This window comes from Bos javanicus, chromosome 25 (assembly GCF_032452875.1).
Source record: "Bos javanicus breed banteng chromosome 25, ARS-OSU_banteng_1.0, whole genome shotgun sequence".
Taxonomy (NCBI): domain Eukaryota; kingdom Metazoa; phylum Chordata; class Mammalia; order Artiodactyla; family Bovidae; genus Bos; species Bos javanicus.
The window spans coordinates 39,180,326-39,197,034 of NC_083892.1; the positions used below are offsets into that span (position 1 = coordinate 39,180,326).

At 56.3% G+C, this 16,709-nt stretch overlaps 1 protein-coding gene across 1 annotated transcript; it reads right to left on the reverse strand.

Annotated features, from left to right (window-relative positions):
- Positions 1-802: 802 nt before the first annotated feature.
- AP5Z1 (adaptor related protein complex 5 subunit zeta 1) lies at positions 803-16,506 on the reverse strand. Its single transcript, XM_061402288.1, has 17 exons — positions 16,356-16,506; positions 6,571-6,708; positions 6,315-6,501; positions 5,987-6,128; positions 5,771-5,883; positions 5,282-5,450; positions 4,877-5,017; positions 4,682-4,719; positions 4,453-4,615; positions 3,889-4,067; positions 3,383-3,525; positions 3,077-3,217; positions 2,621-2,732; positions 2,338-2,435; positions 1,872-2,004; positions 1,580-1,794; positions 803-1,323 (listed from the first exon to the last, which is right to left on the reverse strand). Exons 1-17 carry the CDS (start codon positions 16,502-16,504, stop codon positions 1,053-1,055), a joined length of 2,532 nt encoding a protein of 843 aa, XP_061258272.1. The 5' UTR covers positions 16,505-16,506; the 3' UTR covers positions 803-1,052.
- Between the last annotated feature and the right edge of the window lie 203 nt (positions 16,507-16,709).

Sequence of the window (16,709 nt, forward strand, 5' to 3'; positions counted from 1 at the left end):
TTACACACATTTGTGACCCAAACTTGCAATATCTGACGACCTGAAAACACTGAGAGCTGTGCATTAAGGGGCGTCGGGCAAAGTGCAGAGTGTTTCTCTAGGGGTCATGGTGCTCCATCTGAGCCTCCCCGGGCGTCAGGCAAAGTGGAGTATTTCTCTAGGGGTCATAGTGCTCCATCTGGGCCTCCCGGGACGCAAGTCTGGAGGGCTGGGCAGGGGTGAGGGGCTCGCTGGGGCTCGCAGGGCTGGGCCGGCCCCGCCCTGGGAGGAGAGGGGCGGGGCTGCGGCGGCGGGCCGGGACTCGCGGAGCAGCAGCGCCACCTGGTGGCCGGGCCCCTCCCGGCGCGGGTGGGGGGACCGCAGGCCTACTCCAGGGGAGGAGCGGTAGGGAGCGCTGGGGCTGCAGGGGGTTCTGGCCCCACCGCACCCAGTGTGTGTCCACTACTCGGGGGAAGAGCAGAGCGCACGTGATCTCCCGGGTACGGCTTCCAGCGGCAGGTACTGGGGTGGCCTTGTCCTGCGGGTGGGAGACTGCAGGCCTGTGGAGGCAGTAGGGCCTCCCAACCTGCCTTCCCGTCTCCAAGCTAAACTCAGGAGCACGAAAAGCTCTCCACTGATCATACTCACGTCCCAGTGGCAGCCTTCGGCTCTGGGAGATGGACATGGCTCCTTTCTGACTGCACGCCAGTGCTCTGTCCTCGATCACTGGGGACACGGGATTAGGTGGGAGGACCACTGGGGAAGGCCCCACCCGCGGGGCTGCCCGCTTCCTGGGCGGACATAAAGGGAACCAACCCTGCCCTTGTGTGCACAAATATTTTGTGAAGGTTTATTTTTGTTCTTTCTCCTCTTGCCCCCAAATAACAGCAGAACACAGGCAGCCCCAACAGGGCAAAGCCGAGAGTCAGGGCCGTCTCTGCCAGAGGTGGCAGAGACAGGCTGAGATGGTGGACTCCCCCCGCCTCCTTCCCAGGTTTCTCCGACCCCTGAGGCCACGGCAGGGACCCAACACCAGGCTCTGCAGCCTGGTGCCTACTGGGTCCCCCATTCCCTCACCCTGGCAGGAGGCCTGCCTCGCGCTCCAGCAGCCGGCTGACCGTGTCCAGGGCCAGGGGCAGGGCGGTGTTGCAGTCGCGGTGATAGCGGGGCTGGGACACCTCCACACTGGGCGTGAGCACGAACTGGGCCACGCTGGGCATCTTGAGCAGGTTCAGCAGCTCGGTGGCCCGTGTGCGGACGGCTCCCAGATCGTCCTCGCCGTGCACGGGGCCCACGGCTGGGCTCTGGGCCAGCGTCCTCATCTTGGACAGGAGCAGGGAGACCCTGGGGGTGGGGGGCCCAGCCTGTCAGCGCAGGCGCACCCCTCAAGTGGACGGGGGCTCGGGGAGGGGCCTGGCCGCCAGGAGCACGGGCTAGTGTGGCCTTAACTCCAAAAATGCCCACAGCCGGGGCCACTGGCACCCAGCTGGGAGGCTCGTGCAGACACTGTGTCCAGGTGTCTGGGAGGGGGCGGCTGCCAAGCCCTTTGCTTTCCCCACGGGAAGGCTGCAGGTTCCCTCTACCTGCCCCAAACCCGTACCTGGGGATCAGGTCTTGGCTCCGGGAGGCCAACTTGGTCAGCGTGGTCATGAGCACAGTGATGACCTGCGGAGGACACTTGGGAAGGGCGGCGGAAGGCCGAGACTGGGTGACCTCGAAGAGCAGGGCCTCCAGAGCTTCGAAGAACCTGCTGATCTGCTCCGCACTGCAGCGCCGGTCCCAGGACACTGAGAGGTACTCGCCAACGGCCCACACCTGGGCAGGGAGCAGCACTCAGCCCACAGCAGGCCCCGTGCCAGGCGCAGGCCAGGGTGAGGGGGAGGCCACCTTACCACAGAAGTGAGCATGTGCCCAGTGCTGCGGGGCCCCCCCAGGCTGCCCACGAACTCCAGCAGCTCTTTGGCCCGCTCAACCACCAACGGGGGATGCAGCTTGCACAGGGCCGGGAACTGGGAGCTCAGCACCCTGTCGGAGAGGACACCGCTCAAGAGACCCCAGCCCCACGGCCTGTCTGGAACTACCGGCTGGTGGGGCGGGCTCTGTCCTCGGGCCGGGCTGGCGAGGGGATGAGCCCACACAAGTCGGGCTTTCAGAAAGGGCATCTTCTGGAAGGCTCTGCCCAAGAGAAGCTGGAGGGGAGGGGATGTGGCAACTCTCTGGAGTGGGAAGAGTCTGTGCGGCAGCCCACGAAGTGCCGAGGGGTGAGTGCTGGGGGTGAGGCTGGGGAGGGGGTCTGCAGTGACCAGGGCTGAGGGCACAGGAGGGGTGGAGCCCCATGGAGCTGCAGGAGAGACCCACCTGTGCACGTCAGCTTCATACCCCTCAACCTGGAAAAGTGAGTCACTTCTCTCCAAGAGCAGCAGTGCCAGCTGGCTGGCCAGGGCCCCACTGGCGAACTGGGAGGGAGAGGGAGCCTGGGTGCCTGCCCAGAGGCACCTGTGCGCTGGGCCCCACCGTGTCTGCTGCCCTGGGGGCTGCTGTGAGCAGCACTTTGCGCCCTGACCGTGTAGTGCTGCGGTTGGCCCCGCAGCTCCAGCTGGCCCTCTGCTGCGGGCACGGAGGCCCTGGGAGGCAGGCTCACCTGTGTCACCGCCGCGAAGAACGCTCGGAGTAGGGTGGGCACAGCCTGGGCACACTGGAGTACCCGGGCGCAGCTGGCAAGGGGCTGGAGCAGCTGGTGGAGTGGCGTCAGCCTGGGGACACACGGCCCGCTCCTAAGCACCCGCCGCTGCCCTCGTCAGCCTGCCCTAGCTCCGCTGGGACACGCGTGCGGCTGGGCGCATCCACCTCTCGGGTGCTCAGCCTCACTTCCTCCATCTGCGGAAGGAGTCAGCGTGCCCCCCACCCTCCGGAACAGCAAGGACAGGACTACGTAGCGGAACAAACCACAAGCTCAGTGCCCGGGAAGTGCTCAGCCACGCGGCCAGCGCTGCTGGTGGCCGTGAACAGAACTATGTCACCAGGTCAGAAAGCAGCAGGCTCGGGGCCGGGCTCCGGCCGCAGCGGCCCGCGCTCAGGGCCCCCACAGAGGGCCTACCTCTCCACGGTCCCGCTGGCCTTGGCCCGCAGCAGGTGCTGGAAAAGGCCCTGGGCCTGGGGGTCCCGTAAGGCCTCCAGGCAGCCGGGGGCCCTCACGGAGATGTCCCAGAGCGGCCTCTCGGATGCAGCCTGTGACGCCCTGCAAGCAGAGACGGCTGGGACGTGGCTCCTGCTCCTGCCCCATGGTGCCCCTGATCAGGGAGAGACTCGAGCAGCCGTCACCCTAATGGCACCCGCCCTGGACCGGGCCCCCGCGGGAGGCAGGGCAGAGGCGTGGGAATGGGGAGCAGTGGGCTGGGCTCACCGGAGCTGCAGGTCCAAGGCTGCGGTCAGGCTCGGCAGGTCCAGCAGCAGGTGGAGCATCTCCACGGCCGTGCCTGCGTCAACCAGCACCGGCAGGAGCGCGACGAACTCAGAGGTGAGGGCTGGGCTGCTCCAGGCCAGGAACTGCAGGGCGAGGGGCGCCTCAGTGCCCCCGATCCCACGGTTGGGACGTGCCCTTCACCGTTTTCCCCGGGACCCTGCTTGCTTCTGCCCTCACCTGGTGCCAACAATCAAGTCCTGCCCACCTGCCATCGTTTCTTCCTGACTAAAGGACTAAGTCTCTGGTTCTGGAAAAGCTCCGCAGTGACATGCCAGAAACACCCGTCAAAGGTGAAGGCACCAAAGGGCTGACAGCGGGCGCAGCCGCCCAGTGAGACGCTAACTTTGAACCAACACCGTGGGCTCTGCCAGCCTGAGCGCGCCTTCCCAAGGGCACGGGTCACCGGAGCATGGGTGCCCGCTGCCCCAGGGGCCCAGCTCACGTGCCTTGAAGAGGTTGGGAAAGCTGGTCCTGAGAAGGTCCAGGTTGCTGCCGAACAGCACGAGGTGGTCCCTGCAGAACTGGACGAACTCGAAGGCCAGCATCTGGCTGTGGAAGTGTTCGGAAGGGATCCTGGTGAAGAGGTGCTGGCAGACGGCGTCGGCGTCCACTGCGGCAGCCTCCCCTGAGAGCACCGGCTCCATCAGGGCAGGAGGCCTCAGGCCCGGCCTCCAGGGCCTCTCGCGTCCCCGGGACACCCTTGGCAGACACATCCGGCATCACAAGCACGGGACAGCCGGCCGAGTGCACCCGGCTCTTCCCCAATGTCTGGCCACAGACCCGCCCCTCTGAGGACGGACAAGGACTGTTCCTTAGAGGGGCTGGCTTCAGGCACCTTCTAGGGAACTCCTTGGTAAAGAGAGCTCAAGATTAACATCAACCTGGTAACGTTTTAAAAATCCCCGGCACGTGAGTGCTAAGCACCCATCGACACTGCTGCTCTATGGCGGCGGCGGCGAACAGGAAGGTGCCCCTGCCCGGCGCCGTTCTCCAGCGCAGGAGGCGCTCACCGTGGTGCAGAAAGAACTGGGCGATGGGCAGCAATGCACGGACGCAGGCCGTGTCCCCGCAGAGTCGGGTGCGCAGGGCCTGCACACACGGGAGGGTGCGGTACAGGAAGGAGGGGTCCTGCCGGCAGAGCACGTCCAGCACCAGCACGGCCTCCACCAGGCACTGCGGGGACACAGGTGGCTCAGAGGGGGCCGCGGGCCCCGCCCAAGGCCGCCCGCCGGCACTCACCGCCTTCTGCAGGTCTGAGTCGGCCTTCTTCAGGGCTCCTGGGGGAAGGAAAAGGGCCACCTGGTCTCTGCGTCCCACGGGCACCTCCGGGTGAGGCGGCGGCCCGTGTTCTGGAAGCTCAAGGGGAGGCTGGGGAGCCCACACCTGGGGGGACCCCAGCGCGGACACGCGATGCGGGGCGGGCTCAGGACTCACGCCGGCCGCTCTGCTCCAGGAGGCGCTGGCAGTACTCCAGGGCCTTCTCCCGCAGCCACTCGGCGGGCAGCAGCAGGTGGCTGGCGGTGGAGGCGGCCGAGAGCACGGACACGGTGGAGCCCTCCAGCTCTGACCTGTCGTCTGAAGAGAGGGGATGGCTTAGCAGCTCGTGGAGACGGGCGGTCTGGAGGGCAGGGGAGCATCCACAGGGGCCGGAGCTCAGTCCCGCCTGCTCCCACCCTCACGGGACACCAGCGGTGCAGACACACCCGGACCGTCTAAACCGCTAGCAGGCGTGCAGATGAGTTGTTTGACTCCAACGTCTGGCTTCTCAACACGTCTGGGAAAAGCATCCTGGAGCCCATGAGGCTCGGCCAAGGCGCCCAGGAGCCCGCCCTGTCCTACCTGCATCCGCAGCACCCAGGCGCGCAGGGCCGCCCTGCAGCAGCCAGGCCCGCAGCATGGAGAAGGCCTGCACGTTGAGCCGCTGGTCCTCCGTGAAACGCTGGCCCGTGGACAGCACCGTGAAGAAGTCTGTGGCCACGGTCCCATCCACCTCGGTGACAGGGCCTGGCTGCAGGGGACAAGGGAGGTCAGCAAGCACAGCAGGGTCAAGAACAGCCAGGGCGCCTCGTAGGATGCGAGAACACAGGCACTTGGGCTGCGACATGGCCCTGCTCCAGATCCCCACCAGCACGACCCAAGACTCCTCACAGCATCATGGGCACAACACGGGCTAAGGGCAGGACCCAAGCACCACGCCCTCAACGCCCGAGTGAAGACAGGAGGGGTCATCCTGGGACCAGGGCGGTGGTCCCGCAGGAGGAGCTGACGGCAGCCCGCAGGTGGCCCCAGGACAGGGCGGCCCACACCCCCGCCGCCCCCGAGACTCACCTGCCGGGCTCTGGGCGTGGAGAAGAAGCCCCCGGAGGCGTGGGCCGCCCCCTGCTGGACGCTGGCGTAGCGGAGCCAGTCCCCCAGCCGCTTGCTGAGTGCCTTGGTCTGCTCTGGGGGGGACACCATGGGGACAGAGTTAAGCGTGTGGGGCTTCCTGGGACCCAGCAGCGGCCCCGGTGGTCCCCCCTGCCCCCCTGCCGACACTGTGCTGACCTTCAGGAAGGGCGTCCGGGGCCAGGCTGGTGACCTTGGACACGACCGGGAGGAGGTACGTCAGGCTGGGCCCCTCAGGCTGCCGACTCTCCAGGACCTTGATGACGCACTGGCCCACGGTCCTGATCTGCTGCGGGTCGCCCTGCAGAACCCCTGGCGGAACGTGAACACCGACTCCCCCCACAAACACCACTCCGCCCAGAACATCACCAGGGCAGGGCAGGGCAGGCCCGGCCCAGCCCGCTCGCTCATGGGGCGCACACGGTTGCTGGATCACTGAGCCCAGGGCCACCAGGGGTGGGCTGGGGAGCCGCGGAAGTCATGTTACCTGGGCTAAGAGCACGGAGGCCACCAAGCCCAGCTGCTGCGAGCTCTGGGCGTGGTCGCAGGACAGGCTCAGGCTGTCGGAGGGTGCCATCTCTCTCAGCACTGCGGCGCAGAGCAGCTGGAGCCGCTCGGGGCAGCGGGGCGAGCAGAGGGTGGTCTGCAGCAGCGCCACGCATGTGGGCTCCAGCCTGGGGGGCAGGGGCCGGTCAGCCTCCGCAGGGCCGGGCAGGCCGCCCAGAGGCCGGGGGGGTGCTCACCTCCTGCTGTACTTGGTGGCCGCCACGATGAGGAAGAGCCTCCGCAGGGCGTCCAGGGCATCGGGGCCCCAGTCCTCCGCCTGCAGCAGCGCGCTGACGCGAGCACAGAACCTGCCCAGCTCCTCCGCCCCGACCTCCCTGCAGAGAGACCACCACGTGGGCAACGGGAAAGGCCGCCCTGTCGGGGGCAGGCCCTCCCGAGCAGAGGAGCCCGAGGCCTCTCGGGATGAACCGCTGCCAGGCACCCGACCCAGGTCCTTGCCCCCTCCCCTGCCGGCGGGAGACCCTCACGCCACCAGCGTCCACAGCAAGCCTCCCCACACTCAGGGTTTGTTATTCCAGGACCAGAAAAACAAACCACTTGGTTTAGGAGTCAAAACTAAGGGAGATTTTAGTCTGAACCAAGTTGCTTTTCAAAAGATCCTTTTAACTTCTGGGAATAAGAGTTAAGTATGATAGAGCAAATATTATGACATTACTCTAATGCTTAATTTAAAATGTATCTACTAAGCATTTAAAACAGGTTCCATACTGAATGAGGTCTCAAGACAGCCTGCTTCCCATTCCATGCTGAAAGGCAAGGAGAAGTAACATGCCAGCAAGTCACCACACTTCGAGCTTCAGGGGGGTTCTCGGAAGGGCGCAGCACACAGCTGGGCCAAGCTGTGGGTGAAGCCCACCAAATCCGTTCTGCTGACACTCAGGGGCCACAGTTTTGACCTTAGAGCACGTGCACCCCAGCCTCTAAGGCTGTGGAGGGGTCCTGGGCGGTGGCTTGTGCTTCCCCATTTACTTGAGGGCTGGCAGAGAAGTCCCAGCAGACTCCCCTGCCACTCCCCCTTATTCCGGACAGAGCAGGGCGCAGCCCCCTACAAACACAGACGGAGGCGTGCGTGGGTGGAGGAGACTCGGCCCTGGGCCAGTCCAGCCTGCTTTTCTCTGGGTGATGTCGGAGGCAGAGACTGCCAGCCTGTCCCAGACGGCGGTGCCCCTCGCCCACACCCTGAGCAGCTCCCGACTGCTCTCACACTCCTGGCACTAGCGCGCAAGCACCCAGCCATCCCTACTCCTCCAAGGGCACCGCGTCCTGCTCGCCTGCCTTCGCCCGGCTTGGACCCTCTGCCTGGAGCGCTCTTGGCTGCTTCCCTCATTGGATAACGCCTTGCCCGCTCTGAGCTTCTGGATAGTCATCTGGTCCTTCAGGAAACGCCCCCAGCCCTGCACTCACCCTCCCCGCTTACCCGAGTCCCACATTCCTCTGCAGCTCACAAGTCATGCTTCTGATAAGTTTCTCCATCTTTTCCATCTCTGAAAAATTTATAACTAAAATTTCCTCCAAAGCCTAACTCCAAAACTTCAGTAATTTGTTTTAAAGTGCCACAAATAATCAAAGAAATAGTGAACACTAGTAAGACACAACTGATAGTTACTTAACCTTTCCTCAAATCTTGACAGGAATTCCAATCCACCTAAGACACAGAGAAATAAGAAATAGGGCTATTCCTTCTGCCTTTCAGTCTATGAATTTATAACCGTGAACAGAAGAGAAGCTGGGAGTTGTGAGTGGGTCTCAGTTCTTCGTGTCCCGGCAAGAACTGCGGGGCAAGCATATCACACGTCGAGTGAGATGCTAGCATGTCATCTATTTTCTGGGGCGAGGAGAGTGAGAGAGCAGGAGGACACAGAGCTCACCCCTCAAGAGCAGACATGCAACCACAGCCATGGAGAGGCAGCTCCCACTGAAAACAAACGAGCCTGGGGAGAGGGATCCACATGGACTTGGGGAGGAGGAGCAATCGGGAACTGGTGCCCCTGGGAGGGGACACAGGAAAGGCGGGGGGTACAGGGGCTTGAGTGCCTTCCTGGGGACTGAGGGGTGGAGCCACATACTGCGTGTCTAGCCTTGGGCTCCGACACCAGGAAGACGAATCCTTTGGCTGGTTTGAAAACCAGTGAGGCCAACAGCAGGGCTGTGAGAAACCTAGCCTCCACTTGTGAAGCGTGGGCACAGGCTCGCCTGCTGCTCAACTAAGGCAGAGGAAGCAGAGCGAGACTGTCCGGGCGTCCCAGGGCCCGCAGTGGTAAAGAACCCGCCTGCCGATGCAGAAGACGCAGGTTCGATCCCTGGCTCAAGATCCCCCACTCCAGTGTCCTTGGCCTGGAAAATCCCATGGACAGAGGGGCCTGGTGGGCTGCAGCCCGTGGGGGTCGCAAGTCAGTGGGATGCGACTGAGCAAGCGCTGGCTGGCTTCCATGCCGGCCCAGCCGAGCACCTGCCCTGCTCCCCTTTAAGGGCAAGGATGCCACTGCTGGGAGGGGGACTAGCACACACTCAGAGGGAACAGAACCAGCCTGGACCTCGTCCTTAGGGCTTCTGCTCCAGCCGTGGGACCCGACCCCACCCCACGAGGGCAGTGATGGCTTCCGTCTCCAGCCCACCTCCTACCAAGGCAGCAGCCTGGGGCACCGGTCACACGCGATATGGTAACCGTTTCATCTGATATCACAGACACAGAAAACTAAAGCGAAGTGAGATGGGAAAGACTGAGAGAGCAACTACTGAAACATAATTACCAGAAAGAGTTCAAAGCGTTAGTAGTAAGAAAGCTGTCTGAACTAGGGAGAAGAACTGAACACAGAATTTTAACAAGGACCTACAAAATATAAAAAAGTAATCCGAGTAGATATGTACAACTGAAATGGAAAGCATACTAGAAGGAGTATAACAACTGGCTGTGTGATGCAGAGGAACATTATCCAATCAGAACAGCAAAAAGAAACACATTTAAGAAACGGAGACCAATTAAGGCCCCTCCGGGACAACAGCAAGGTGCTGATGCGCACACACGAGGGCCCGAGAAGAAGGGTCGGAAATGTATTTGATGAGATTATGACTGAAAACTTCCTGAACCTAAGGAAGGAAACAGCCAGGTACAGGAAGCAAAGAGACCCCTAAACAAGATGAACCCCAAAACAGCCATACCAAGACACACCAAACTTAAAATGGCAAAAGCTAAAGAGAATTCTAACAAGGGAACCCCCATATGGGTATCAGTGGAGTTTTCTGCAGGAACTTTTCAGACCAGAAGGGAGTGGCAGGATATATTTAAAGTCCCAAAAGGAAAAACCTACAGTCTAGGGTGCTTTACCCAGCAATGTTATCATTCAGAATTAAAGAAGAACTTTTCAGACTAGCAAAAACGGAAACAGTTCATCCATACTACACTGACCCTAAGAGTTATCGGAATTTATAGATTAGGACAACGCCCATGAGTGAGCGCAAATGCTCAGTAGAGGCTGTGGGGTCAACCACCGAAGCTACCACAAAGGTCACATACGTGAACCCCAGGGCAGGTAGCCACAAATCAAAAAACCTCAAGAAACAACGGAGAAGCAGTATAAAACCAGCTGGAAAACGAGCAGCAGATGGCAGTAAGAACGTGAAAGTGAAGTCGCTCAGTCGTGGCCGACTCTTTGCGACCCCATGGACCGCAGCCCACCAGGCTTCTCCATCCATAGAATCTTCCAGGCATGAGTACTGGAGTGGGTTGCCATTTCCTTCTCCAGAGGATCTTCCTGACCCAGGGACTGAACCCGAGTCTCCTGCATTGCAGGCAGACGCTTTACCATCTGAGCCACCAGGGAATCTCCCAGTACCCATCAGTAATCACTGTAAATGCCAATGAAGTATCATGCTCCAATCAAAAGACATAAGCCAAACTGATTAGTTTAAAAACAAGACCCGACAATTATACATGCTACTTAAAAGACTCGCTTCACAACTAAGGACACGGACTGCAAGCAAAGGCGATGGGAAAAGATACTCCATGTAAATGGAAACAGGAAAGCAGGGCAGCAACATTCACGATCAGACACAGCAGCCTTTAAACAGTCTACCAGAAGACAACGATGAAGGGGCCAGTACAAAACATATTATTAACATCTGCGCACCCAATAAAGCAGCACCTAAGCACTAACAGGCAAAAAGGGGGAACTGGCAGTGTTGCAGTCACAGCAGGGACTCCAACACCGCACATCAGTGGGCGTGCCGCGCGCAGTGGCTCAGTCGTGTCCGACTGCGAGCCCACGGGCTGCAGCCCCCAGGTTCCTCTGTCCATGGGTTTCCCAGGCAAGAACACTGGAGTGGGTTGTCATGCCCTCCTCCACAGGATTGTTCTCAACTCAGGGATCGACGGAGAAGGCAATGGCACCCCACTCCAGTACTCTTGCCTGGAAAATCCCATGGACGGAGGAGCCTGGTAGGCTGCAGTCCATGGGGTCGAGAGGAGTCGAACATGACTGAGCGACTTCCCTTTCACTTTTCGCTTTCATGCATTGGAGAAGGAAATGGCAACCCACTCCAGTGTTCTTACCTGGAGAATCCCAGGGACGGGGGAGCCTGGTGGGCTGCTGTCTATGGGGTCACACAGAGTCAGACATGACTGAAGTGACTTAGCATAGCATGGCATAGCAGGGATCGAACCCAGATCTCCCGTGTTGCAGGCAGATTCTTTACCGTCTGAGCTACCAGGGAAGCAACTGTACCAATAATTGACTTATTATTCAGACATAAAATCAACAGGGAAGCAGCAGTCTTAAATGACACACGTAAACTAGGCAGACTTTCTCTCTAGGATTCTCCATCCAAAACCAGCCGAACACACATTCTTTTAAACGCACATGGGATGTTCCCAGGATAGATCACGTTAGACTATTAAATGAGCCTCAACAAATTTAAGAGGACAGAAATGACATCCAGTACCGTTTCTGACCACAACAGTATGAAAGTAGAAATGAATCACAGGAAGAAAAAAACGGGAAAAACACAAACACGTAGAGTCACTGCATGCTACTAAACATGCTGCTCAAGTGAGCGACAGAGACATGGAGGCGCAGACACCAAAGACCCCAGGAGGAGAACAGCACACCCCACGCCTACAGGCTGCGGCAGAAGCAGTTCCAAGAGGGGAGTTTACAGCAGTCCAGGCACACCTCAAGGAACAACAGTCTCAGACCACCACCATCTAAACAGAAACAAGAGACAAAGGCCACAGTCAGCAGACAGAGGGAAATACAAAAACCGGAGCAGAGACAGACAGACGGAGACGACAGACCAGGCTGTAAAGGACAAAACTGCCAAGCCTGCAGGTCAGGGTGGTCAGCAACAGAGAGGACCCAGAGAAGACATGCAAGGGGGGAGACTGTGAAGTGAGACCCTAGAAGGTCTGCAGACAGCGGCACCAATACTTCAGACAGACAGAAGGGAGGACCTAGAAGAAACGGGTGCATTTCTAGAAATACGCAATTCCCAAGAATGAACTGGAAGAAACAGACGATCTGACAGACCTGTCACTAGCAGTGAAACTAAATTAGTGATAAGACTTCCAGCAAACAAAAGTCCGGGACCAGAGAGCTTCATGAGGGGACTCTACCAGACACACAGACAGATAATACCTATCCTTCTCAAACTACCCCAAAAAACCGAACGGGAGGGAACACTCTTCAGTTCCTTCTATGAGGCCACAATTACCTTGATACCAAAATCAGGCAGACACTACAAGAAAAAAAAACAATTACAGGTCAGTATCTATGATGAACATAGATCTGAAAATCCTCAAAAGAACATTAGCAAACAAAATTCAACAATAAAAAAAGATCATGGGGAGTTCTCTGGTGGTCAAGTGATTAGAACCCTGCGCTTTCACTGCTGAGGGTGAAGGTTCAATCCCTGTCGGGGAATTAAGATCCCACAAGCCATGAAGTATGGCAAAAAAAAAAAAAAAAAAGAAAAAAAGTCCATGGTCATTCCAGGATCACAAGGATGCTTCAACATCCGCAAATCAATTGGTATAATACACCACGTTAACAAATGGAAGGATAAAATTCACGTGACCATTTCAATAGATGCTACAAAAAAAGCATTGGACAAAATTCAACATTCATTCACGACAAAAACTCTCATCAAAGTTGATATCAAGGGGACATAATAAAGGTCATTTATGACAAACCGACAGCTAACGTCATACTCAACACTGAAAAGCCAAAAATACTTTTCTTCCAGGATGAGGAACACATCTATGGATACCCACTCTCACCACTTCTATTTAACGCAGCGTAGTGTTTTGTAGGAGCACTTTAGCAAGTAAGAAGTCCTAGCCACAGCAGTCAGACTAGGAGAATAAATAAAAGGCATAAAACTTGGAAGGGAAGTAAAACCTACTATTTGCAGATGACATGATACCATATATGTATAAAACTCTAAAGTTTCCACCAAAAACTACTACAACTAATAAAATAACTTCAGTTAAGTTGCCAGGATACAAGATTGATATTCAGAAACCTGTTGCTTTCCTATACACGTTAAAATCATGTGAAAAAAAAGAAAACAACCCTAGGAATAAGCTTCACACAAGAGGTGAAAGACTGAGACTGAAAACTATAAAACACCGAGAGGAAGGTGAAGCTGACAGAAATGCAAAGGTATCTCATGTACGTGACTTGGGGGAACTGAAACTGCCAAAATCTCCATACTACCCAAAGCCATCTACACATTTAATGCAGTCTCCATCAAAATACCCACGGTTTTTTCACAGAACTAGAATAATTCTAAAACATGAATAGGCAAAGCAATCTTATATATGGAATTTAGAAAGATGGTAACAATAACCCTGTGTACAAGACAGCAAAAGAGACAGTGATGTATAGCACAGTCTTATGGACTCTGAGAGAGAGGGAGAGGGTGCGAAGATTTGGGAGAATAGCATTGAAACATGTAAAATATCATGTATGAAACGAGATGCCAGTCCAGGTTCGATGCACGATACTTGGGGCACGATACTTGGATGCTTGGGGCTAGTGCACTGGGACGACCCAGAGGGATGGTATGGGGAGGGAGGAGGGTTCAGGATGGGGAACACATGTATACCTGTGGTGGATTCATTTTGATATTTGGCAAAACTAATACAATTATGTAAAGTTTAAAAATAAAATAAAATTAAAAAAACAAAAAACAAAAAAAAAAACGAAGCTGGAGAGAGGTATCATGCTCTCTGATTTCAGACTATACTAAACTACAAAACTACAGTATCACTATGTGAACATCACGGTACTGGCAGCAACACACACACACCAGTGAAACAGAACAGAGCCTGGAAATAAAACCACACTTATGGGCAATCAACCCATGACAAAGGGGGCAAAACACACGAGGAAAAGACAGTCTCTTCAAGCAGTGGTGCTTGGTAAAACTGGACAGCTACCTGTAAAGGAAAGAAATTGGAACATTTTCTCGCACCATATACAAAAATAAACAAAATGGATTAAATAACCTAAATGTAAGGTCAGAAACCATAAAACTAGAAGAAAACGGAACACTCTGACAGAAATAGTGGGAATGTGTTTTGGCTCTGTCTCCTAAGGCAAAGGAAGCAAAAGCAAAAACAAGCAAATGGGGCCTAATTATTACATTTAAAAGTTTTTGCACAGCAAAGGAAACCAACTTAATGGGAGAGAACATTTGCAAGTGATATGACTAACAAGGGTTTAATATCCAAAATAAACAATTCACACAACTCAATATGAAAAAAGCAATTCAAAAAATGGGCATAAGACCTGAATAGGCATTTTCCCTAAGACGACATACAGATGGCCAACAGGCAGATAGAAAGATGCTCAACTGAGAGAAACAAATCAAAGCCACAACAAGGTAACACCTCATACCTGTCAGAAATGGCTATCAAACGAGAAGACCACAATACCAAATGCTGGTGAGTAAGTGGAGAAAAGAAAACCCTAGTTCACTGTTGGTGGGAATGTAAATTGGTGCAGTCACCGGAAAACTGTGCAGGTTCCTCAAAAAGCTAAAAACTGAACTACATTCCTGGGTATATATCCAAAGAAAACAAAAACTCTAATTTGAAAGGGTACATGCACCCCAATGTTCATAGCAGCCCTGTTTACAACAGCCAAGACGTGGAAGCAATCTAAATGTCCATCAACAGATGACTGGATAAAGAAGATGTGATGTGTATACACACAATGGAACATTACTTAGTCATAAAGAATGAAATTCTGCCACGTGCAACAGCATGGAAGAACGCAGAGAGCATTAAGCACAGTGAAATAAGTCAAAGACAGATACTGATTATCATTTATATGCAGAATCCAAAAAATGGAATTAATGAATAGAACAAAACAGACTCACAGAGCACATACTAGTCGTTATCGTGGAGACTGGGAACTGGGGAGGGGAAGGGGTTAAGAGGTACAAACCAGTATTAAACAAGGTACAGATACATGGTACAGCACAGGCAATGCAGTCAATATTTTATAACAACTTTAAATGTAATATAATCCAGTAAAATACTGAAGCACCGCATTGTACCCCTGAAACTGATACTGTAAATCAACTGTACTTCGACTTTTTGAAAAAGCTATTTTCCCTTAATAGAGCTTCTAAATTCAAACGAGCCTTAATTGGAATAGTGGAACTTGAGTATTGGAATGTATGTCCAAGATTGAAGGAAACAGAGACGTTTTTGGACGCAGTGGGAGAAAGCACTAGCCTAACAGATTTTCAAGGGTTTTTTTTGACTACAACAAACTTCTGCTCCATTCACAGCCTTTACAACCTAACACGTGTTCAAGATCTTGCTTCCCTAAGATCACAGGAGCCTCAGTTCAGTTCAGTCCTTCAGTCGTGTCCAACTCTTTGTGACCCCATGAATCGCAGCACTCCAGGCCTCCCTGTCCATCACCAACTCCCGGAGTTCACTGAGACTCACATCCATCAAGTCAGTGATGCCATCCAGCCATCTCATCCTCTGTCATCCCCTTCTCCTCCTGCCCCCAATTCCTCCCAGCAGCAGAGTCTTTTCCCATGAGTCAACTCTTAGCATGAGGTGGCCAAAGTACTGGAGTTTCAGCTTTAGCATCATTCCTTCCAAAAAAATCCCAGGGCTGATCTTCAGAATGGACTGGTTGGATCTCCTTGCAGTCCAAGGGACTCTCAAGGGTCTTCTCCAACACCACAGTTCAAAAGCATCAATTCTTCGGTGCTCAGCCTTCTTCACAGTCCAACTCTCACATCCATACATGACCACAGGAAAAACCATAGCCTTGATTAGATGGACCTTTGCTGGCGAAGTAATGTCTCTGCTTTTGAATATGCTATCTAGGTTGGACATAACTTTCCTTCAACGAGCCTAATTTTTTCCACCAACTGGTCTAGCTCCGAATCCATACCTGGATTTCCCTTTAAACCATGGTTCTGGCCGCCTTTGCTTCTCCTCGAGTAGCATCGAGTCTTACACTGACGGACTGCGGGATCTGGGTCCGAGTCTACATCTGTTTTCCCCCGTGAGTGGCTAGTTGGTGAGGAGAGAGCTACCGACTAGTCAGTGGGCGTCCAGAGGCGACCCGGGGCCAGAGGACGGAGGAGCATCCCCTCAACACGCCCAGCGCACCCGCGAGAATCTAAGTCACTAAACCCTTCGCGGCTCCCCGAAGCCGTCGGAAGGCACCGGACTCGCAAACCTCGCACACAGAGCCCGCCACGGCTCAGTCCAGCAGGCTCCCCGGCGCCTCTGTGGCTTTCCCGGCCCTGACGCCGCCGAGCCTCCGGCCCACCCGCGCGGGGCCCCAACCCGGCCAGCTTTCCGCTCTTCCCTCAGAGCGCCGCTCGGGGCCCGCCGCCTCCCCCGGACCGCCTCACGCCGGGCCCGGCCTCCTCCGAGGCCCCGCGCTGAGACCCACCGCCACACGCCCGAGACGTAAAGCGCGCTCACCTGGCCTGGCGGAGCAGACTCTCCGTCCCCGTCGCCAACATCCCGCCGCCACCGCCGCCCTGAGGGCGGGCCGCGCGCTCCAGACAGCGGCGACTCGCGAAGCAGTGCCCGCAGCGACGCCGGCTTCCGGGCCGCGCAGCGTGCCGCATCACGTGGGCTCGGCGCACGGCCCCCGACCAATAGGCTTCGACGCGGGGGGGGCGGGACTGTGCGCGGGGGGGGGGAGGGGGCGGGACTGTGCGCGGGGGGGGAGGGGGCGGGACTGTGCGCGGGGGGGGGAGGGGGCGGGACTGTGCGCGGGGGGAGGGGGCGGGACTGTGCGCGGGGGGGGGAGGGGGCGGGACTGTGCGCGGG

What these genes read in the sequence shown, in the direction of transcription:
- AP5Z1 (XM_061402288.1), bottom strand. Translation starts at nt 16,504, where the DNA reads ATGCGGCACGCTGCGCGGCCCGGAAGCCGGCGTCGCTGCGGGCACTGC. An exon ending in CCTCCGTGCTCTTAGCCCAG is followed by an intron (nt 6,129 to 6,314) that starts GTAACATGACTT and finishes GGGGTTCTGCAG; the next exon opens with GGCGACCCGCAGCAGATCAG. An exon ending in TCTTCGCGGCGGTGACACAG is followed by an intron (nt 2,436 to 2,620) that starts GTGAGCCTGCCT and finishes TCTCCCTCCCAG; the next exon opens with TTCGCCAGTGGGGCCCTGGC.